This window comes from Notothenia rossii, assembly GCF_949606895.1.
Source record: "Notothenia rossii genome assembly, chromosome: 1".
Classification (NCBI taxonomy): Eukaryota; Metazoa; Chordata; class Actinopteri; order Perciformes; family Nototheniidae; genus Notothenia; species Notothenia rossii.
This window is the reverse complement of record NC_136912.1, coordinates 52,174,182-52,198,855: the sequence shown is the minus strand read 5'-3', so window position 1 is coordinate 52,198,855 and position 24,674 is coordinate 52,174,182. Positions and strand designations below refer to the sequence as shown.

The window sequence follows — 24,674 nt, the reverse complement described above, 5'->3', positions numbered from 1 at the left end:
GTGCAGTGGTAAAGTGCTATTTTTATAAGTGGGGAGTGGACCTGACACCCTCTAGTCTAGGGGGGTCCGGGGGCATGCTCCCCCGGGAACATTTCTTTAAAAATATTGAAGTTAGATGCATCAATCTGGTGCACTTTGAGAGCAAAATGAAGAGATATATGGATACCTCTCAACATCCATAATGAAACAACTGTAAACAGATTTACTTTTTCTTTATGGATATAAAAGAAAGTAAAGCTTGATTCCTACTGGCTGGTTAAATGACTCCTCGTCCCTGAGGCCACTACCAGTTTTTTGTGCCATTTTGCTGGATTTATTTGTCAATAGCGTTGCTGCACAAAGTGATAGCCCTCTAGTTTAAATCTAATACCCAAAAAGAAACATATGGAGATGGGTTACTGTTTAAAAAAAATTGCAAATCTATTTGGGAACAGTGGGGCCGGGCCTCAAATCCTATAGGGGGGTCCGGGGGTATGCTCCCCCGGTAAGATTTTTTTTTAAATGTTGGACTTAAATGCATCAATCTGGTGCATTTTGAGGGGGAAATAAAGAGACTACACCCATATGAAACAAAAATGTATACATTTAAATAATCATAAAATCATAAGTACATGGCCATAACCAATAACATACAATATCAAATATGAAAAAACATTGAAACTTGTTTATTTATTTGTTTTTGGCTCATTTATAGTTGTGAGTGTGTCTGGGCTCCTGAAACGGCCTCTCCTGTCACCCTCCCCTCCCCCCTGCTCCTCTTTGAGGCAACAGCAAAGACTAGTTTTAGCTCTCAACAAGTTTATCTTACCTTTTTTCACCTAGTTAACATTTTGTTTGTATTATTCATGCATATTTTACTAATCAATACCCCCTCAAATGGAAATATGTGTTTACATAAATGGTGACCGAACCGTTTGAGACCCACTGAGATAACTTAAACTAATTTAACTATCTAGACTCAGAGAGTAATTTACCTCACCAGAGCTGTAGTTTTCAGCCTCTCAGTCTGACAGCAAAGGACTCTCTCTCCACCTTGTTGTTGAAACAGCTCATTATATCCGTTAGCGCAGCTAGCTAGCACCAGATGCTAACAACAATACACGTAACCGGTGCGCACGCTTTTTCTCGCTCGCTCGCGCCACACATACACCAACACACACCCTCCCGAGCTTGAATGACACACAGAGACCAATCGAGGGCATTAGTATGATCTGTATGAAAGTGGCAATGTCGGCAGGCCACGTCATGTAGACAGCCAGTCACCCTCTGTGAGGCAGAGTCAGACCCACATTTGCGCTGCGTTGTGTTTACAATATATACGTATATTGCCGGCGGCTGAGTACCGGCATTTAGTAAGAAGTGCCGGTACCACATGGGTAAAAAGTGCCGGTACTGCGTACCGGTGAGTACCGGCCCAATTCAAGCACTGGGGTCTGGGACCCGGATTAATCTGCGGCCGTGAGCTGTTATGTGCCATCATGACACGCATGGTGTTCTTTTGTTATATATTATAATGAAGTACGAGCTGTGTGCTCGAGTCTTCCTGCCTGTTGGCTCTGCTCATGGATGTATAATAAGGCTCTGCTGCTTCGAGATGATGGTCTAGCTTCAGCAGCTACATTACCTACGGGTGCGTTCGTTAATAATAACTGTGCGTCCGGAGTCACTGTGGCACAGACTGGACCGCTGGTGAACAGCTGTTAGAACGGGCCATTCAGGTGTTCAGAGCAGAGCTCCCTGTCGGAGCGTCAGAGCGTGATGTGAACTGAAAAGTTTTTCTGTGGCAATATTATTTAAGGAATCGTTGAGCTAGCTAGCTAGCATACATTGTCACTATACGTTAGCTTTAGCCTTCTATTTCTAATAGTTTTTTTCATAGGCTATAAACAGAGGTGGTATAAGTATATATATATTGTACTTGGGTAAAAGTAGAAGTACTCAGATATTGTACTTGAGTAAAAGTAGAAGTACTCAGGTCTTGTACTTGAGTAAAAGTAGAAGTACTCAGATCTTGTACTTGAGTAAAAGTAGAAGCACACAGATCTTGTACAAGTAAAAGTAGAAGTACTCAGATCTTGTACTTGAGTAAAAGTAGAAGCACACAGATCTTGTACTAGAGTAAAAGTAGAAGTAGCCTACTCAAATCTTGTACTTCAGTAAAAGTAGAAGCACTCAGGTCTTGTACTTGAGTAAAAGTAGAAGCACACAGATCTTGTACGAGAGTAAAAGTAGAAGTACTCAGGTCTTGTACTTGAGTAAAAGTAGAAGTACTCAGATCTTGTACTTGAGTAAAAGTAATAGTCCCAGAGTGTAGGAATACTCTGTTACAGTAAAAGTCCTGCATTCAAAATGTTCCTCAAGTAAAAGTAGAAAAGTATTATCATCAAAATATAGTGAAAGTAGCGACAGTAAAAGTAGTCATTGTGCAGATTGGTTCATTTCAGAATAATAGATATGATATGTTTTATAATGATTGATCATGAAAGTGTTCTCAAAGCTGGTAAAGGTGCAGCTAGTTTGAATGACTTTGTATACTGCAGGGTAGCTTGTGGATTTACTCCAGGTGGAACTAAAGTCGGAATTAACACTTGATTATATTTCACATCATTCATCCACATCTGTAAACTAACTAAAGGTATTACATACATGGAGTGGAGGAAAAGTACAGCATGTACCTCTGAACTATAGTGGAGTAGAAGAACAAAGTAGCAAAACATTGAAATACTTAAATAAAGTACAAGTATCTCAAAATTGTGCCCAAGTATAGTACTTGTTGAGTTTATGAACTTAGTTACTTTACACCAGTGGTCGCCAACCAGTCGATCGCGATCGACCGGTCGATCGCGAGTGTGGTGCGGGTAGATCGCGGACCGTTAAAAAAAAGTAATAAAAGAAAGAAAATTAAATTAAAATAATAATGTTTGGAAAATACGTTTTTAGATATAAACCTATCATCCACCACCCCGTTAGCAGGTGCCACTTGATTGAAGTTTATTTGAGAAACCTCAATAATATAATACATTAACCGTGCTTTACGTGAACCTCATCATGACACAAGAGACATCGGCAGGACTGTAATTTCCCGTGTTCAGTGAACGCAACAGAGGCAAGACACCAGACCAATCAGAGAGTTGCATGGAAATACACGTGTGCTTGTGTCATTCAAGCTCGGCTCTGTGTGTGTGTGTGTGGCAATAGCGCATTTAGTGTGATAGAGAGAGGGAGAGAGGGAGTGGGAGAGAAGGGAGAGAGGGAGAGAGAGGGACCGGTGCTAGCGGGGACCGTGATGTTAGCATCTGGTTAGCTAGCTGCAATAACGGACATAAGGAGCTGTTTCCACAACAAGCTGGAGGAGAGTCCTCTCCCGTCAGACTGAGGGGCTCAGGTGAGCTAAAGGACTCTGAGTGTTTAGAACGGTTTTGTCACAAATTATTCAAAATAATATTTCCGCGGCATACCTTCATATGATCATTATAGTTATACAAACAATAAGAGAATAAATGAAAAACAGGTATGAAATACTATATGGCAGTAAAACAAGAATACAGTTTAAAAGGGGAGTGATTTGTAAAATATCCATAAAGAAAAAGAAAATCTGTTTACAGTTCTGTTTCATATGCGTGCTGAGAGAGGTATCCGATCTCTTCATGTTGCTCTCAAAGTGCACCAGATTGATGCTTTCAACTTCAATATTTAAAAAATAATCTTCCTGAGGACCCCCCTAGAGGAGGTGAGGACCACCCCCCAATAGCACTTTACCCCTGCCTATATGCCGTGAGCTGATTATGGAGCCTTCAGTAATTCAAATGCAATTAGCCTATATAAAAGGCCTCAAATTGGAAGCATTGTCTGGGACGTCTTTTTCACTCAATTCTGCAATAGGTAGATCTCACCTTTCACCTAGGCCGAGGTCGGTGATCTTGGGCTTAAAAAGGTTGGTGACCACTGCTTTACACCATGTGGTTATAAAGATTGAAAGACTTAAGCCTTGCACAGAGGCATGAAAATACATTTTCAAAATGCTCAACAGTGCTGCCAAAATTATAAACTGACTGCTACACAATTTAAAATAAATGCTTTTATATATTTATATTAGATGTGACTCTTTGGCGTTTCTGTTATTATTAACACTGCTGCTTTAGTTGTTCTGACTGCTAAAATCCTCTGTTATTCCGTGGGGTGGGGGAGCCGGGGGCTCGGATCTTTGTCACCTTTTTCATACCTGATGAGTTTGCATCCCTGTATGTTAAAAAGCCTCAGTCACCTTAATTCGTGTAATAAAAACATCTCAGGTCAGTAACACTCAAAGCTAAATGTGCAATACCATGTTCAGCTATGTTACTATTTATAATGTTATTGTTGTTACATCAGAAGATGTACATATTGGAATGATTTCTTAACTTACAGTAGGCAATTTTTTACAATGTGTGTTGGAAGGATTTATTAAATTACAATGAATATTGTCATTGTTGAAGGCTTTTAGAGAAGGGTGAACTATAAGCCTGAATTACATAACATTTTATACCTAAAAACATAAAAGCCACAATAAATGAATCACAATTATTCTAGTTATTTTTACCTCCCGTATTGCTTTCAACCCACCAGTTTTTATGGTGTTGTTACGTCACTAACTGTAAGCTTGTCACATACAGTCTATGGTCACTCAGAGTAACATCCAGTTAATTTAGCTGCTGGAGAAGAAAGATCAGGGGGGGAGGGGGGGGAGAGAGCTGTGGTTGATGGGCCATTAGTTGTGTAAATACACAGCTGAGAGCTGCCGTTTCATTCAGATTGTTTAAAAAACGGTAACAACGGACTATTTTTCTTAGCGGATGCATGTCAATTTAAATCAATACATACAACTATTTTTTAAATCAATAACAACATTTTCTAAATCCGTAAAAGCATTTCAATTAATACTGGGAGTCATGTCGCTACTAGCGGGATAATTTGCAGCGACTTGTTCCTTATGGGGAAAATAGTACCCGTCATGCAGATCAGGATCCCTCCGCCACGCTTTGGGATCCTGATCTGCCGACGAAACTCCATTAAAATATAAATATTTTTAGTGAATTACTGAGTTTAGGCACGTTAATAACGTTTTAATGAAGTTGAATACAGTATATTCATATGTGTCAGTGATTTCATGTCAATTCGGCAAACATAAACATAAATGATCGTGGTGAAGATGATGATTAAATTAGGATTACAAATCGAGAGCCGGGCTGCATTTCCTCCTGTTCGTTTTTTTCGACTAAACAACATTATTTTGTTAAATAACAACATGGTCATGTTTTGTAAATGATTACATGTCTCTTATTTAGCACAGAGTATGATATCCGTGACATATGGATCTTAACAAAGTTCCGCTGTACATCCAGCGTACTGTATCTGACTTTATTTCACATGAGCTCCAGTGTGGAACCCCACTGCACCCCCTGGTGGATCAATGATCCATTGCAGCTGGCTTCATTATAATTACATTTATCTATCACGGGGGCGGTCTCAAGTCAAACTGGAGGTTTTCCCTTGAGCGAGGGCAGATCACGTACCAATCACGGCCCTCGCGTTTCAAACTGTCTGAAATGAATCGCTACATCTGTATATATAAATGTCATGTTCTTATATGCTGTATGTGACGGGACTATAGATGGAAATGAGCTCAAAGCTAAAATCCGGCTCATTTACACTTGTAAGCATTATTTTTGTTTTAAAGTGTTCATCAATGTGCACTACAGTAGCCCTGAAGAAAATTAGACATTAAAATATGTTATCGATGTCCCCATTCCCAGTTTTGTTTTGGGAATAATTGCGATGTTTACTATTTTTTGGTAGCTCTTAACAAAACAGAATTTTTGTAAAAGATTGCGACTCTGCAAGGCAAGTTTGTGATTTTAACACTGTTTCGATGAAACAATACATTATACAATATTACGACTTTTTGCCATATTTTTAACACAATATACTTGTACCTTTTTTTTTTGTGGTTGTAGGGCTTCAAGATATTTTGCATGTCATGCATAAACACAGTGTCATCTTTTCCTTGAAACTGACGTGCTGTCCGTTTTACAAAACAAGTTATTTTTCTGCTTCTTCATCCTCTGAATTTTCCTCCCCCGTCCCTCTTCCTTCAGCCAGCACAACAAGAATCAAGGTGGATCTGTGAAATGAAACACCTCTTCCCAAAGCGTGACTTCCCTATTGAGAGCATGCGTCTAGGGCAGTAGGGTCTAAACCAATTGGCCAGATATACTAAAATGCAGAACGTACGGTATGTTTGAAGACTAACCATTTATCCAGTTCAAGCTGTCTTTAAGATGTGACATTGCGCTCTGACTATTCCCCGTAAAATCGTGACAAACTATTACTTATTCTTAAATTTCACCTCTTGCTGCTTGGTTGAAAATGATAGATGAAAAATAACTTTGAAAAAGAAAGACTTAAACAGCGAGGGACATTATACTGGTGAAAAAAACTCTCAATTCTACAGATGACTCCCCCGACTCAACGCAATAAGTCCCTCCCTCCACTCAGCAAAGCATCTAAAACTAAGGACCCCACTAAGACGACAGTTTGAAAACTAGCTATGGATCTGAGAAAAACCAAGTCTCCCCCCGTGAGTTGCAGCCAGGAACAAACTCCTGGACTACCAACATCACCACCATTCTGGACACCCGAATCTTGCAGTACTACTGCTGCTTATTTTGCTCCTTGGGCCAAGACGTCTCTGTTTATGGACACAGTAAAATCAGTGTTGGTTGATATTTGGGAGAGGGGGATACATCGGTACAGAGAAGAAATATGCAACGGATGCCGAGTCAGTCACCCCGGCCAGAGGCAACACGATTGTCTGAATGACATGCCCGATTTTTTTCTTCAGAAACAATTACAACGCGTCAATGAAAAGACTCTGGCTCACCGACTTCATTACTGAGATCGACCAGACTCTTATTGATAAAGAAATTTTCACGGATGATTGGAGGATCCAAGGCGCTTCAGAGGCTTTTCTGCACAATCTCAAAAATTGTAGACTCAAGGAGAGACTTGAAAAGATCCATGCCGAGTTGGATGGAGAAGAAGAAGACTAATAACCTGCGGTTGGTTGAAGCCAGGGATTTTTTCTTTTTCGATACATTGACTTTTTCTTTAAAGTAAAATAAAAATGGGGAACTACTATGCAAAACGCTCGGTATATATTGATCAGAATGTAGTCAATACCCTTTTAATAAGTGTGGTGATGAGGACGATTGAAAACAGAGTGAATAGTGCTCCCCGTGTAAACAGAATGGCTGAAGTTTGTAAACTAGAAGACATTTTGGATATCGTTAGTTCTGGCAGTACTATTCCTGGTCATTGGGAAACGATTGTAAACAAAACATTTAAAGCGGTCCTGGAATCTTCATTTTCCGAAACATTCTGTAACATTACCGAAGAAATGAAACAAACATCAAAAGTGTTTCATGTGCTCTCATTGTATGCTCTGTTTGTAGATGTAATGCATCTTTGTTTCAAAAACAGCATACACATGAATATTTTGACTGAAGTGAAAAAACTCCATCATGATATTTCCATGAATCTGGGGAATACTAAGCTGGAGACGGTCCTGGGGATGTTACAATCAGTATAACTATTGATTTTGTGTGTGAAAAAATGTAAATGTAAATAGGACATTTAAAAAAAAAAAAGAACAAAAAAAGTGTTTTTTACATTTGAAAAACTGTTGTCTTCATTATAGCAAGGGGAGTGTGTCTGATACATGTGTATTACAGCCCTTCACATGCACTGTTGTCTTCATTATAACAAGGGGAGGGTAATAGTGAAGATGTATGATACATGTGTATTGAAACGTGCGTATTATACCCCCACAGAAACACAGAAACATGGAAACACAGAAACACAGAAAACAGTGAAACCACTGAAATACTGAAAAAACACAGAAACACAGTATATTGTGTTAAGAATATGGCAAAAAGTCGTAATATTGTATCAAGTATTGTTTCATCGAAACAGTGTTAAAATCACAAACTTGCCTTTTAGAGTCGCAGTCTTTTACAAAAAATTCTGTTTTGTCAAGACCTACCAAAACATAGTAAAACATCGCAATTATTCCCAAAACAAACTGGGAATGGGGACATCGATAACATATTTTAATGTTTAATTTTCTTCAGGGCTACCGTAGTGCACATTGATGAACACTTTAAAACAAAAATAATGCTTACAAGTGTAAATGAGCCGGATTTTAGCTTTGAGCTAATTTCCATCTATAGTCCCGTCACATACAGCATATAAGAACATGACATTTAAATATATATATACAGCAAAAATAAATACATGATATGCAGAAAGAGCATGAGCAGCATGCAAAATCTGGCAACGCCCTCTTGGAAAATAGTGGGAGGGCTTAACATTCCTCTATACTGGTCTTTGGCAGGTTGTAGGCAGGAAGCTGTAAGCTGGAGTCTGAAATTCAGTGCTCCATCTGTATATATATATATATATATACACAGCAAAAATAAATACATGATATGCAGAAAGAGAATGAGCAGCATACAAGCATTTACCACATGGCAGTACAATGTAGCAGCTATGATATATAAAGTGCAAGATAAGATAAAAGCGCTACATAAAGTGCAAGAGGAGATACCCCTGTGTTAAAGTCCATTTATTTAGCGGTGATTATACGTCTGTGTGTTGCTCAACCATTCTTTAAGTTGACCTTTAAAACTATTGAGAGTGGGACAATCCCGTATCTCCGTTGGGGGGCTATTCCACAATGAGCTGCCTTTAATGGAGAGGACATTCTGTGGTGGACTTCACAGTCTCCTCTGGTTTCCGACCTAGTACTGCGTCCAGTGTGTTTTCTGTGGATGAATTCCCCCAAGGGGAGGGGAGCCAGCCCATGTAAATATTATTTAAAAAACACATACTTTTAAAAGGCTTAAAATTGTCAAAAACTCAAGAAATTGTGATTTTCAAGGATGGTACAGTGATGGTATGACTGTGGCTTTCTGTCAAACACCTGGATAGCTCTCTTGAACAGCTGTTCTATGGGTTTCAGGTGTGTGGCACAAGCAAACGACCAGTTTGTAAAACAGTATTCAATGTGGGATAGAATCATACAGTGGAGGTATGACTTTGCAGCATTGACAGTTAAGAAAAGGTCTAATTTGTTTAAAATGTTGCAATTTGAATTTAATGGTATTGGATACTTTCTGGATATGTTTCTTAAAAAGTCAAGTGCGAGTCCAATATGACACTCCCTGTTCAAGATACTTGAACTGGGAGACTAGTTATATTTCTGCTCCATTTAAAAATACATTGGATCCTTAGATTTTGATTGATCGTTTACTGAACATCGTCGTTTGCATCAACATGCATACTGTTTTTGTTGTACTCATACTGTCAATACGTAGATTGTGTTATATAGCTTTAGATAGAATGTTTTTTCTTCCTCTTTGCATAATTTGCATCCACAATCCTTTGCCAGAAGGTGTTTCCACAGTCCTTGCGGTTTTCCAATTGTTCAACTAATTGGGAGCTCCTGTAAGCTATTTGTATTTGCATTTTAGCACATTACTTCCTGCAGTGATTCAGAAAGTATTGTGTTTGGGCTTTTTATTGTGAAAGGGAGAACACTACTCAGAGCCAGACATAATTTCATAGAGAAAGCAAGTCTTATAGGGAGCCAATTTAAATGCTAATGTCCTCTTTATTTTACATCCATTACAAATTTGTGCAATCAACTACTTCATTATGATAAGTTGTCTACAGCCACTTTAAATGCAATCAAACGTATATTTCTAAGTGCTTACAACTTAAAAAATCTTTACGTACAAATGACTGTATATTGAATATATTTCTGTACCCACTGTTGAACAAGACCCAAACCTTTGAGAGATGAAAAAGGACAAATCTGCTTTAATCAACTGCCAAGTAGTCAAGTCTGCATTTGTGTCTGTTCATTTGTAAAACGTGGAATTCGGTTTCTTTTTAATGGCCTAGGCGGATTTTGGCTTTTTTCTCTTGACAAGATACTTTTAGACACACTTTGAGGTATGCAAAACCTTAAAACTAGAACACTGATGGCTGGATTACGCTGCAAACTTCATCACCTTTTAACAAGAGAGTAAGTATATAAAACGTTATTTTGTATATTTAACACATCAGCAGAAACAGAGAGAGAGATGGCAGGAAGGGGGGAGACAGTCTACCCCACCTTTACAGACACTGTGTTTTAGAGAGAACCCCTCCCCCCCCCCCACTGTCTAGTGATAAGATGGCAGGAAGGGGGGAGGAGGGGGCAGGGCCAGGCTCACACACACACACACACACACACACACACACACACACACACACACACACACACACACACACACACACACACACACACACACACACACACACACACACACACACACACACACACACACACACACACACACACACACACATACACACACACACACACACACACACACACACACACACACACACACACACACCAAAAGGCCTGACAGCGATAGGAAGAGGTAAGGGTTACAGTAAGGGAGTGTGCAAAGCCTTAAAACTAGAACACTGATGGCTGGCTTACGCTGCAAACTTCATCGCCTTTTAACAAGAGAGTAAGTATATACAACGTTATTTTGTATATTTTACACATCAGCAGAAACAGAGAGAGATGGCAGGAAGGGGGGCGACAGTCTCCCCCACCTTTACAGACACTGGCCATAGTAAGAGGAAAGTGTGACAGTAAGGGAGTGTGTGCAGACTAACTTAATCAACACTCTTGACTAGGAAGGCAAAAGGTGCTTTCTTTGTTCTGATCAGACCGAATCCGCATACTCTGTCTGAAATACCTGGAGAGTTACTTTTGTTAGAGCTTTCAGAGCTTTCTGAACTTATTTCTTAGCAGCACTGGGCATTTTTGTGTTGTATTGTATACAGTTGAAAGTGCACAGATAAACAGTCAAGCATGGGCGGTAAAAATGTGTCTCCTCAGGCTCTCTAATACACACACAGTCATCTCTCAAACGAGGTGCCTGCCTGCTTTCCAGGACTCTTACAGCCTCTGGCCGACTGCAGGGCCATGGGGTGTTAAGACAGGCACCTATAGCTCAGGAGTGAAGGTCCCCCCCACACACACACACACACACACACACACACACACACACACACACACACACACACACACACACACACACACACACACACACACAAACACACACACACACACACACACACACACACACACACACACACGGGCGGGCCCACCTTTCACTTTTTATGCATACTAATGTGATTGAAACATTTTTTATTATACACCATAATGCGCAACAGTGGGGGCTTTTCACACCTGTGAATACACATCACCCCCCTCCTATCGACGGATCTCACACCTACTTGGGATATCACACCTACTTGAGATCTCACACCTTGATCAAAGGGGAGGCGGGAATGAGCTCATTTGCATAATGGGGGGAGGTGTGACCTGTCACTTTTTATGCATACTAATGTGATGGAAGCGGGATGAATATAACTACTAACATGAATAAATGATGTTTCATATATTAAATGCATATTTGCAAATTGAACAACCACACTTTCCCCTTTTTTTCAGTGTGGAGATCTTCACTTAAAATCATGTTTTAACTTCTACGAACAAGGGGAGCGTGCCATTAAGCTTTTGTGCCATCAGTTTAAACCAGCGTTTCTCAAAGTGTGCGGTGCGCGATGAACGTGAGATTATTATTATAATTTTTTTCTATTTAAAAAAAAAAATACATTCTTTGGACCACAGGCCGGAATCGAACCTGGGTCCTCGCGGGCGGTAGTGGAGTGTTACAACCGGAGGCTCGTAACGGCGGTGGACTTTCACAGCACCGCTGCGCCGGACCAACCAGAGCCTCGCAACGGTGGGTGTTTGCGGCGGCTTACCTGCGCAGTGGCGCTGTGAAAGTCCACGGCCCACCTATGCCAGAGCCAGCTGCCCACCAAAGGCAGCAGCCCACCAACGGCAGCGGCCCACCGGGAAAAGTCCCGAATCTCCCGATGGCCAATCCGAGCCTGCTCACACACACACACACAACTGAAACCAAAATCCTTTACAGACATATGTAAAAATCTCTCCCTTTTGTTGTTGTCTCCCCCCCAGCACACCCCAACAAAGAAGAGCCCACTGGCCACCACAGACTGGTAGAACATCTGTAGCAGCCTCGTGCTGAAGGACCTGAGCCTCCTCAGGAAGAACAGCTGGCTCTGCCCCTTCCCGAAGAGAGCTTCAGTGTTGTCACTCCAGTCTAGTTTATTGTTGAGGTGCACTCCCAGGAACTTGTAGCTGTTCACCACCTCCACCTCCTCCCCCCTGATGGTGATGGGGGTCAGAGGCCTCTTCCTGCTCCACCTGAAGTCCACCACCAACTCCTTAGTCTTGCTGATGTTGAGCTGGAGGTGATTGTTGTCACACCAGCCTACGAAGTTCTCCATCAGGGCCCTGTACTCCTCCTCGTTGTCATCTGTGATGTAGCTGACGATGGAGGAGTCTTCGGAGAACTTCTGTAGGTGGCATGAGCCGGAGTTGAAGTGGAAGTCTGAGGTGTAGAGGGTGAACAGGAATGGTGACAGCACAGTTCCTTGGGGGGTTCCAGTGTTGCTCAGCCGCACATCAGACACGCTGGAAGCAGGAGACGTGCCAGTTTCCTTCCTAGGCCCTGTCGAGTTGTCCTTGAGCAAGGCACCAAACCCCCAACTGCTCCCTGGCTCCAAACAGACTGGCAGCTACTTTGGTGTGTTATCTCTCTAAATGCATGTGCACGTGTGCACCTATACCTGTCTGTATTTGTACTGTATGCATTAAAGAATAAAACAGAGTGGAAACTGACTTCAATAAAGGTTAATCTTAATGTTAAAGTACATTGTAATATAAATGTACATTTGTGGAACCACTCGCGTTGAAGGAGTAGCAAGCCAATTGGCCGATGCAGAAGGAAGTGCAAGTGCTGGAGTGTAAAACCCGACAAGTTAATAGAACTCAAAAGTTTTGTTGAAACAGATTACATCGAAATGTTGTTAGTACCTTAACTTAAATGTTTTAAGTTAAAGTATAATCTTATCAATTGAGTTCTATTTGCTAGTCATTTTTAAGTGACACAAATATGTGACCCGCTCTATCGTAATCAGTCGGAAGTCGCAACGGCTCATTTCAAAATAAACGTGGATTTGAGTAAAAAACTATTTTTTCGGGATTCGGGTGTTTTGTTTGATTTTAAACAAACAAAGTATTGGCTTTAAGAATATGTAACTTTTATTTCCAAACCCACACGATAAATACATTCTTTAAGCTTGTAAAGGGAAGATGACAGGCAATCTGCTCTTCCGCAGCGCCGCCCCCCCTCCCTCCGGCTGACATTATGAATATAAGCGTAGAGTAATCATAAATAACACGGCAGGATCCGTTACAGTTTGTTTTCATCTGATTTCAATTAAGCAGATTCTTGGCTTTCAGAATATTAAACTTGTTTCGGTAAATTCAGATGATAAATACAACTTTGAAGCTTGTAACGGCATAATTACAAGCGGAGAACGGAGTAACTTAACGTCAAAGCAGGCATAACAACAGCCGGTGTTTCTCGTGAGGGTTTTCCCCGGGAAACAAACGCAATACACACAAACGCAAAAAGACACAAACACACACACACAAACACACGTATACACACACACACACACTCGCGAGCTCCCCCCAGACCAGTAATCCAAATTAAAATATCTTCCCTCCGTAGTATTTTGATTATTTGCTCCGCTAATAATCAATCAGTTCGATGGATTCCAGAGAAGAGGAAACTTTGAAGGCCTTTTTCTCAAAATGATGACTCGGTGACATCATCATGTGACATATTTCGCTTAATATTTGGAGTACAAAAACAATCCTGATATCATTAGAAAGCTAGGAATATCCTCTTTCCAGCAGTGTATAGGCTACAACTCAAAATGTGTCAATGCGACTGATTTAGATAGAGCAGGTCACATATATTGTTTTAATTTAAAGAAACATGGATATATTAAGTTATTTAAACAAGAATTGTTGTTAACACTGTACATATAAAGATCAAGTATATCTTTAACTTAAACATTTTCATATCTCTTCAACTAGCTATTTTGTTAGCACAGTAGATATGAAAATCAGGAAGATTTAACTTAAATATTTGTATTATCTCTAAACCCCAATATGAATAAAAAATGCCAATTGAGTAGTACTCAAAACGGAATGTTGAATACTTAAAACGTTTGTTGAAACCGATTATATCAACATTTTTAGGTAACTGTAACTCAAAATCCCTAAGTTAACATTTTGAGTAAACATTAAAAAGCACTTTAACACTGACAATTTAAATGTAAATTACTGTTTTATTAAGTGACACACACTTTACCAAACAATATATATTAGGGATGTAACGATACCAAAAACTCACGGTACGATAATATCGCGATAACAAGTCCACGGTACGGTATTTATCGCGATATTGAATAATAAAGGGAAGAAAAAAAATTCATAATTTTTTTTTTTTCAATAAAACATTTTTTTACTCGGAAAATGTTTCTTTATTACATAATAAATCTGATTTTTACAGCCTTTTTGTAGGATAGCAGTATTTTAAAGTGTCAAAAACAAAGTGACAGTAACAGACTGGAACAAGAAAACCAGTGTTTTTGTACCTACTGGTACTACCAAACAAAGTAAGCATTTTCTTTTTGCCACTGCATCTCACAAATAAACAAGGACATTTAATAATCAGACCCTGCAATAAAATAAATCAAGTTTCACTTTAGTTTTTCAAGTAACTCAACTCAAACTCACTAGTCACTCACTCAGCATCATCAGACAGGTTTTTAGGAATATGAGAATGTCCACATTTCCAGGTATTTATAAGCTGGGGTGTTTGGGCATTTACAATATCCCCTGCTCTGGAAACAACTCTCTCGCTTGGTACTGATGTTGCTGGGACACCAGTGGTCGCGTTAACCGAATATTTTATTTAACAATGACGGAAAAATCTGAAAGCAGTCTGTCATTTTGACAGATTAGAACAAACTCGGAACAGCGCCAACGTTTCCCCACAGCAAGGCTCTGGTGTTATGCCGTGTTATGCATGCCCTCCAAAAGGAAATGATATAGTTCCCAAACCGTAATTTGCCGTACAGATCAATACATGTCTGGGAGGTTTTGCTTCACGCTGTGCGCGTCCCGCGAGGTGCATGCACACACGGCATAACACCGCCCCCCCCCGTTGACAGTTCACGAGCATGCTCTATCGTGAACTGTTCAGACCCGACGGGTAATAAGGGATTATGACGGATATTTTACGATCCTGTCTGTCAAAATGACGGACAGCGAAAAAGTCTAACGCCAGGCTTATTGACATGGCAAGATATAAATATATGGTTGGTACTTGTCAATGTCTCTAGGTGTGTAAATTTAGCCCTGTAAATACGATGTCCCTTTGTGTTATCTGTTGTTTTATTTTCATGTTGTAACCTACTTGCTGCCATGTTGGACAGGTCTCTCTTGATAAAGAGATCGATGATCTCAATGGGACCACCTGGTTAAATAAAGGTTTAAAAAAAAAAAAGTGTTTAAAAAAAAAATATTTTTTTCAAAAATTATTATTTTTTAAAAATCGCGGTAGATTTTGTCGGTCTCACGACGGTATTAGGAAGTTTATTTTCCGCGATACCGCGATATTCGGTATATCGTTACATCCCTAATATATATAAATGATAGCAAATAACTAACTTTTAAATACAAAATAAATTAAACAGTGCTAAGACCTTGACAAATATCCAGATATATTTTTTTGGACCATAAACACACAATAAAGTGCCACTGACGAGTCCTAAATCCCGGAAGTAAACTCCTTCCGGTTCCTTTGACAAAAAGCAATGCAATTTCTCCATAGGATTTTGAAAAACAGCTCCAAATAAGGTCTGTGGTTGACACATTTAAGAGACGGATCACGTTTTGTTCAGCCGGATAATCTCCACATGTCTACCCTACTTTTATAATTTTGTTGTTGAGCTGTTTTTCAAAATCCTATGGAGAAATTGCATTGCTTTTTTGTCGATGGAACCCATGCGCAGCTTACCTCCGGGTTTAAGAACGCGTCACTGTGGCACTCTATACATATAAAAGTATACAATAATATATGGGAAACAGTCCTTTAACTTGAAGCTGAACAGTAACACATTTTTCAATGAACAGCAGCAGGATGTAAACAGAGAACATTGTGTGTGTGTGTGTGTGTGTGTGTGTCTGTGTGTGTGTGTGTCTGTTTGTGTGTATGTGTGTGTATCTGGCTGTGTCTGTCTGTCTGTCTGTCTGTCTGTCTGTCTGTCTGTCTGTCTGTCTGTCTGTCTGTCTGTCTGTGTCTGTCTGTGTGTGTCTGTGTGCATGTATGTGTATGTATATTTATAATATAAACTATATTTTTTGGTGATCTGTCACATACATTCAAAACCGTTATTATGCTGACTTACTGTACATGCCACAATTGCCACAGCCTCAGAAACCTGGAGTCATCCTCATGCAGAAATCCAGTCAGACCAGGGAGGAGAACAGCACGTCGGCTATGGATGTCACCTTGATCCTTGAGTGCGAAAACATATCTTTGTTTTACTTTGGATGCTAAACAGCATAGCCACACAACAATTTATATCACAAGGGCTCTTCCATGACTGAAGAGATTACCATTTTGAAGCAATTGAGGCGTCTGCGATCCCACCTGTATCTCATTAGCACAACAACAAGGTGCAATAACATTAACACTGCTGTTCCCTCCCCAAACACAAGTATCTTAATAATAAATCTAAATCTATCAGGCTGACCCCCTGACCCCCAACACACACACACACAGAAAATCCACTCTAGTATGATAATAAAACACCAAGAGGCTTAACCGACTCACCTGGAGGTCATAGGCGGTGAAGAGCTGAACTTCAGACACTTCGCCTTTGCGTGATCCAACTCCGCGTAAAAGTGGTTGTTCAGGTTGAGGTTCATTATCCTGTGAAACTCTGCACAAATCTGCCAAAATATAAAATGACTATTTAATTCAGAGTACAATGTATGTGTGGACTGAAGGCAGCAGAGATAAACAGAAACATGACATCCTAAATCTGAGTAAACATGCCAAAGTTATCAGTGAAAAAGGCACACAAAATTATTATATAGTTGTAATATCTATAAAATATTTTCACCTGTGACTCCATTGTCAAGGCAGGCCAGCGTTCCAGGATCTCTCCAACAGGTAGCTCATCATTGATGATCTCATTGCGCCACAGGACAAAGGTAGTCTGCATTAACTTTGCAATCAAGGGATGGTTTTTATCTCTCATAAAAAACACACTAGCACCCCCCCACCCCCAAACGCGGCGCACCTATAGTGTAACGGCCCCTACACACGGCGGCGTGCGTTGTCGCTTGCCGGTGTTCCGGATTAACTTGTTTCCCGATCAACTTGTTTCCCGATCAACCCGTTTCAGTGGGGTGCGTGGCTTTCGACTGAAATACACATTTCGATCGCTTTCTTCTGCCGTTTACATATATCTTTTGGTATATGTGGCTTCTTAGGAACACGTTGATGCACATCCAGTACCAGTGTGTGAGGTTGTGATTACAATGGCGATATCCGAACGCGAACAGCGAGGACTACAACAAGACAAACGAGTTGCTTGAATAAATCATTTAAACCGGCTATTGTTGCCAGACTTATTACAGAATATCGTTGTTAATGTCCAAGTCCATCTGTGTATACCTTCAGACAGCCTCCAAGTGAAGCACACAGTGTGAAAGCAGCGTGGAGAAGTCTTCATCCGTGTTAAACTGTGATCCTCCCAGGGAACTGGGACCCGCCCACGTTAAAATGCCGACATCATATTGATAATAATATATGATACAAATGTAAGACTGACAACAATAATAGTTAGTAAAGGATTTATTGATGTGAATGTTTTGAACAGTGAATACTTATTGTAAATCGCTTTGGATAAAAGCGTCAGCTAAATGCAATGTAATGTAATGTGATGTAACAGGCATCAACAAGGCGACTTGATGTATTGTTCTCTGGTGATCTGTTAGGACGTGTTGAATGGAGAAGTCTTCATCTGTGTTAAACCGATCCTCCCAGGGAACTGGGACCCGCCCAGGTTAAAATGTGACCCGCCCAGGTTAAACTGTTACGATTTCTGTGTTAAGTTTTCACTGTTCAAAACATTCACGTCAATAAATCCTTTACAAACTATTATTGTTGTCAGTCTTACATTTGTATCATATATTATTATTAATATGATGTTGAGTCAATTTTATACCCGTTTATACTTTCATACGGTCTGTTAGTGAAACATACAATTGAACAACAGGTGTACAGACTTAATTAATTAATTAATTTGCGCATGGGTCCAGTCTATATCAATTGGATTAACATTTCGCCATGTTATGAGGTTAGTGAGGAGATAGCGAGAGACAGAGAGATACAGAGATACAGATATACAGATATAGAGAGATAGAGACAGATAGATAGATAGCGAGATACAGATATAGAGAGATAGAGAGATAGATAGAGCCAAAATATTATATTGTACAGCATAATGTTGCATGGCAAATATCACGAAACACATGGCCTGATTTGCATATTGGAAGTTAATGTTTGCACTAGAACACATTTATATGTAAAATTAACACTTCATAACATAATGTGGGCTCGCAGGCTGATAAACTAGGATATCTGATCTCTGTGGGTCTTAATGAGGCTTGATACAGACCTCAGTCAGTATACTATTTCTAAGCAAATCAAATGCCTACTATAATATGTATACTATATGGCTTAAAGTGTACATACATTCGCTCACATTATAAATGATGGTTGGGTTGCATTTTTCTAGAACTTGTTGACAATGTTAATGTAAGAAATTGGGCTGTGGTGATTTGTTAGGACGTGATGATTCGTGGCGCACTCATAACGCGCAGGCCATGATTGATTTTTACTGTTGGGACTCGGGTTTGAGTCCAGCATGAACTTTTTTATTATTTTCATGTCGATGCACATTGAATATTATGTTTGAATAGAGGATTCGTAATATTGTTTGCCGACACCAACTCTCATGACCAAGCAGCATTTTAAAGTCTTAATATCCCCAATGACATTGCTGCTGCTATCTTTGCAAAACGAGGTAACAGTCACATGTTATCTGGATGAGTGCTGCACAATACCGTTTTTATAAGGGATACATGTGTGGGTATTCTTTCATATTAAACATGATCGCTGGTAGATAGCCACAGAAATCGTAACACAATTTAACCTGGGCGGGTCACATTTTAACGTGGGCGGGTCCCAGTTCCCTGGGAGGATCACAGTTTAACACAGATGAAGACTTCTCCACGCTGCTTTCAAACTGTGAGTAAACACCGTGTGCTTCACTTGGAGGCTGTCTGAAGGTATACACAGATGGACTTGGACATTAACAACGATATTCCGTAATAAGTCTGGCAACAATAGCTGGTTTAAATGATTTATTCGAGCAACTCGTTTGTCTTGTTGTAGTCCTCGCTGTCCGCGTCCGGATATCGCCATCGTAATCACAACCTCACACACTGGTACTGGATGTGCATCACCGTGTTCCTAAGAAGCCAAATATACCAAAAGATGTATGTAAACGACAGAAGAAAGCGATCGAAATGTGTATTTGAGTCGAAAGCCACGCACCCCACTGAAACGAGTTGATCGGGAAACAAGTTGATCGGGAAACCAGTTAATCCGGAACACCGGCGGGGGGGGGGCTGAAACTCGACCAACAACCAATCATATGAATCTCCCGCCCAAGACACACAAGCACGCGGTTTGATTGGCTAGAGCTTGTACTGGCATATGATTCTATTGGCTGACTCCTCCATCGAGGTGTCAAAAGTAGAACATTGCTCTACTTTTGCAGCGAGCACCCCGAGAGAAGCTACGCTTTGCTGCCACAATGCAGTTTGGCGAATCGTGACGTCACCCCATTCAAAGTGAATGGGCAGAAGCGTTGAAGCGGCAACGCGCGCCGCCGTGTGTAGGGGCCGTAAGCGCACCACAGTTTCGCTGCTGCGAGGCTCCACAGGCTCCACTATTTCAAGTTAGCTTGCTTTTACAAACATGCAGAATGCACGGTTATGGTAATTGTAGTGGATAAAATGAACGTAAATCCTCTATGCCTCTAAGTTAATAAGAATATGCTCAGACATGCATGCAGTAACAAAAAAGAAGAAAAAAAACTGCCGCCATTTGCGGTTCGAATTTTCCAGAGAACTTTTGAAACACAAACGTTCCACTTTGAGATATAACTTATAGCAATATAAAATACTGTCTTACACGTTTAAATCATTTTTCAAGTGAGGCAGATATTAAATCTAGGCTAGCTAAGAGCTCAAATCAAACACCATGCGACACAAAGTGCATTAGATGAATTCATAAAACATAATTTAAATACTGTGCAAATGCAAGACGTAACTTACAAGAGTAGCACGGTCAAATTCCGGCAGTGAGACTCGAGAGCACGGTGGGCAAAGTATACTTCTGAAAGATTGAGTGATTTCATCCGAGAGGAGCTATAATGGCGGACTTAAATGAACGCATGGATGAGAGCAGTGAGGCACGTCAGGGGCGGAGCACATACGTGATTACGTCAGACAGATTCAGTAAAAACATTTGAGTACAATCCCCAATAGGACCCAAAGTGGATGAATACTGTATACACAATATTACAAATCAGTTCATAGTCATCAGAAAATTAGCCGTGAATTAACTTTTATATTTATGTTTGGGTTAAAACAACCCATATTCTTCAAGAAGCTTGTACTGTTCGGTCTTACAGTGTGATGTTGTTGTTGTATCTGTAGGAGCCATGTCAGCAGTGAGGGAAAGTTTGTTGTGTCACGCTGAGTCTTTGCAGTCTGGGTGGAGGAAACAACACCGGGGCTGATGTTTATAGAAAGGTCAGGTATGGGAGAGTCCTTACCTGGGAGAAAGAAGAAATAGCTTTTTGTATTCTAAGAGATTGTTTGCTTTATAGAATTCAGTCGCGACACTCTAAGACGAAAAAATGTGCAAAATAAAGTGGCGAGACTGAATTCTGATTAAGTTTGAGTAAGAAAACGGTTCCTGACATTTTTAGAGATATGGTCATCGAACGTTTCTTGTTTCAAAACAATGAAAAGAAATCCACAGTTTAGCAAGCATTGACTTATTGCTGACTGTGAGAAAGAATGAAATAAAAGGGAAAAGGGAAGTAAATATTGGGAAATGTGCTGGAATTGATGACAGAGCAAATGCCCTGGCTATATCTTTCGAAATGTTGGTCTGGTCACCACTTTTGTCCCACTTCAATTATTGCCATGTATTACACACTTCATGGTTTCCAGAGGATAATTCCTACATGCAACCCCTCAGCACAAATGTCAAATCATTGGCCATCTTCTAAGAATCTTGTGGTTCATGTGTGTTTGTATCTGCCATCTGAGTGTCAAACTGTCTGTACTGAGTGTGTGCTATTTAGTCTTGCATGTGTGTACGATTTGTTGTTGAGTTGAAGCAACGTTTACTTTTTACTCAATAAATGTTGCTGCACAATCAAACAAACTCCAGAACAACAACACTTCTGTTCTGCAGTATCATTAGTTGTTATTTGTTTTCTTCTTTACTTGCTTGTCAAGCGCTTTGAGCACCAAGAAAAGCGCTATATAAATGTAATGTGTTATTATTATTATTATTATTACACAGCCAGCATGAGACGAGGGATTTCTGCCTCTGTGTCCAGGCACATTCACACTTCCTCAAACCCATTCATTGCCATTCGCACTTTAGGGTTAGGTTAGGGAAAGGTGTAAGTGCACTGGCTCTCGGCGAAAAAGGAATGCTAAAAAGTTATTGATTTTCTTAACAAATTGTCCAACAGTGTCTTTAATATAACTGGGGTGAAGTTTACAGAGTGGATTAATGTAATGGTCTATGTATATGTTTCTGATCCGCAGTCCCTAACAATGGGGCGGCCAACCGGAACAACAGATGGGACCGTCCATGCCTCCAAAGGTTTGTGGATTTTTGGGAGGAGTTAAAGGGGTGAGGCCTGGGCTCAGCTGGACCGTCAAGGTATTGATTTTGTTTGCCAGTGAGATGTTTTGTTTTATAAAGTGTGTCTGGAATGGTCCTAACTAGTGTTTGAGTCTCTAATTGTAGTGATAGTGTTAGCAGTTTATAATATGTCTTGTTGACTTCCGGTGAGGGCAGCGCCATGTAAAGACGGAGTTCTGTTGGGCTCCTCATGGGAACAACGACTGTCAGAATGTTGCTCTTTTAAAAATACTTAAATTGACTCCAAATAGATGTACTCCTCGAAAACAATGAGTGCCCCTATTTCACACTATGGGTAACAATGAAAGCATATGTGAGGGGGCAAGTGATATCTTCCGTGTGACAGGACGGCTGCAAATAAACACGGGTGTGTTGGGCCTCTCGATCATTGCTCTTCCGCAAGATGCCCCCACCTCACCGGATCAGAGCGATTATTTGGCCGCAGCATCGGCCAAATGAATAGCTTGGTCTACGGTGTTGCCGCCGCGGCTTGCCGTGTGATATCCCTGGGAGATCACGCCGCATGGCCCTTTCCAAAAAGACAGGGATGATCGATTTCCTTGGTCACGTGGATGAGGAGTAGTCACAGCTTGGCGTATGCTGCTTCTTGCTCATCCTCAGAGGACAGAACACTGTCCCACACTTGCCGTATCGCTGTAAACTCCAGTAAAGGAAGCAGCAGGTGGGCACGCGCAGGTGAGTGGAATAAACCGCAGAAAGTGCTGTCAAAGCATTGTGCGGGTTCCAGAGACGCTACTGCCGGCGTGCTGTTGTCAGAAAATACACCTTGCCGCCTGGTATAATGGCTCCGATTAATGCATTTCACCGTTGAATGTGAGCGGCGTTAATACGAACGTGCGCGTTCTCCCCTGTGAGAGTGGCCACGGTGCGTTAAAGGACCTCTGCAGAAGAACGTGGGTTACGTATTGTAACCCTAGTTCTGGAGTATCATGTATTTCACACACTACGAAAGAACATCTCAATATATTCTCCAATATTTTAATCCCACTGTTTCTTAGAACAATAGTAAAAACCTGCAGAGCACACTAATCACATCACAGTAATGTAAATTGACTCAAGTGTAGGCCTATGTCTAATTTCTATTATACTTATTACTTTTGGTGAACATTTATTTATATTATCTAAATTCCTTGTCTATCAATCAATCAATCAATCAATGTTTATTTATATAGCCCAATATCACAAATGTTACATTTGTCTCAGTGGACTTCACAGTTTATACAGAATATCAGTATGACAATATGACACCCTCTGTCCTTTGACCCTCACATCGTACAAGGAAAAACTTCCAGAGAAAACCCACAGTTTAAAGGGGAAAATGGGAGAAACCTCAGGGAGAGCAACAGAGGAGGGATCCCTCTCCCAGGACGGACAGACGTGCAATAGATGCCGTGTGTAAATCGAAGAGATAATTTTTTACAGCGTAGGTAGACCAAATGTTTGGAAAGACCAAATGTTTGGAAATGCATGTGTCTATAATAAGAAGATGAATCCACGAGAATGTCAACAATCCTGTGATTGTACATCAGGGAAATAGTATGATGAGAGTCAGGCAGGACCGCAGAGACTGGTTCAGCCACGACTCGAAGTCCAGGACTCAGATCCAGTACTCGGGATAGAGGATCCAGGACACACGACCACAGCAACAGGATTAGCCTCGACTCAGGATCCTGGCGTATATGTACACACTAGGGGTGTAACGGTATACATATTCGTTCCGAAATTATTCGGTACGGGCCCTTCGGTTCGGTACACGTGTACGAAGTGTACCGAACGAATATAACGTGAATCGTAAAAAATTGAGAACGTGAACACCTTTTTGGAAGTAATCTCAGGTGCTGCGTCGCAGCATTCAGAGTAATTTGCTCACATTGGATTCAACGCGTCATAGAGCGACCAAGTCATTTCATTGGACGAGAGGCATACTACAGATTTAGCGAATCATTTCAGACAGTTTGAAACGCGAGGGCCGTGATTGGTACGTGATCTGCCCTCGCTCGAGGGAAAACCTCCAGCTTGACTTGAGACCGCCCCCGTGATAGATAAATGTAATTATAATGAAGCCAGCTGCAATGGATCATTGATCCACCAGGGGGTGCAGTGGGGTTCCACACTGGAGCTCATGTGAAATAAAGTCAGATACAGTACGCTGGATGTACAGCGGAACTTTGTTAAGATCCATATGTCAGGGATATCATACTCTGTGCTAAATAAGAGACATGTAATCATTTACAAAACATGACCATGTTGTTATTTAACAAAATAATTTTGTTATTCGAAAAAAACGAACGGGAGGAAATGCAGCCCGGCTCTCAATTTTTAATCCTAGTTTAATCATCATCTTCACCACGATCATTTATGTTTATGTTCGCCGAATTGACATGGAATCACTGACACATATGAATATACTATATTCAACTTCATTAAAACGTTATTAACGTGCCTAAACTCAGTAATTGACCAAAAATATGTATATTTTAATGGAGCTTCGTCGGTCGATCA

The 24,674-nt window shown here is 40.6% G+C and overlaps 1 protein-coding gene and 1 long non-coding RNA gene across 7 annotated transcripts in view; one reads left to right on the top strand and one right to left on the bottom strand.

Moving 5' to 3' along the window:
• Positions 1-17,797, bottom strand: part of LOC307033776 — a 36,845-nt gene extending 19,048 nt beyond the window's left edge. The window contains exons 1-3 of the long non-coding RNA XR_013806638.1: positions 17,248-17,797; positions 16,956-17,074; positions 16,528-16,637 (exon numbers count right to left, since the gene is read on the bottom strand). This is a non-coding gene — a long non-coding RNA (uncharacterized lncRNA). The remainder of the gene's footprint in view (positions 1-16,527; positions 16,638-16,955; positions 17,075-17,247) is intronic.
• A 4,285-nt stretch (positions 17,798-22,082) lies between these two features.
• Positions 22,083-24,674, top strand: part of LOC307033715 (uncharacterized protein) — a 129,660-nt gene continuing 127,068 nt past the window's right edge. For all 6 annotated transcript variants that reach the window (XM_079672255.1, XM_079672257.1, XM_079672258.1 and 3 more), the window contains exon 1: positions 22,083-22,109. In XM_079672255.1, coding sequence (XP_079528381.1) covers positions 22,086-22,109 — 24 coding nt within the window. In that variant the 5' untranslated portion in view covers positions 22,083-22,085. The remainder of the gene's footprint in view (positions 22,110-24,674) is intronic.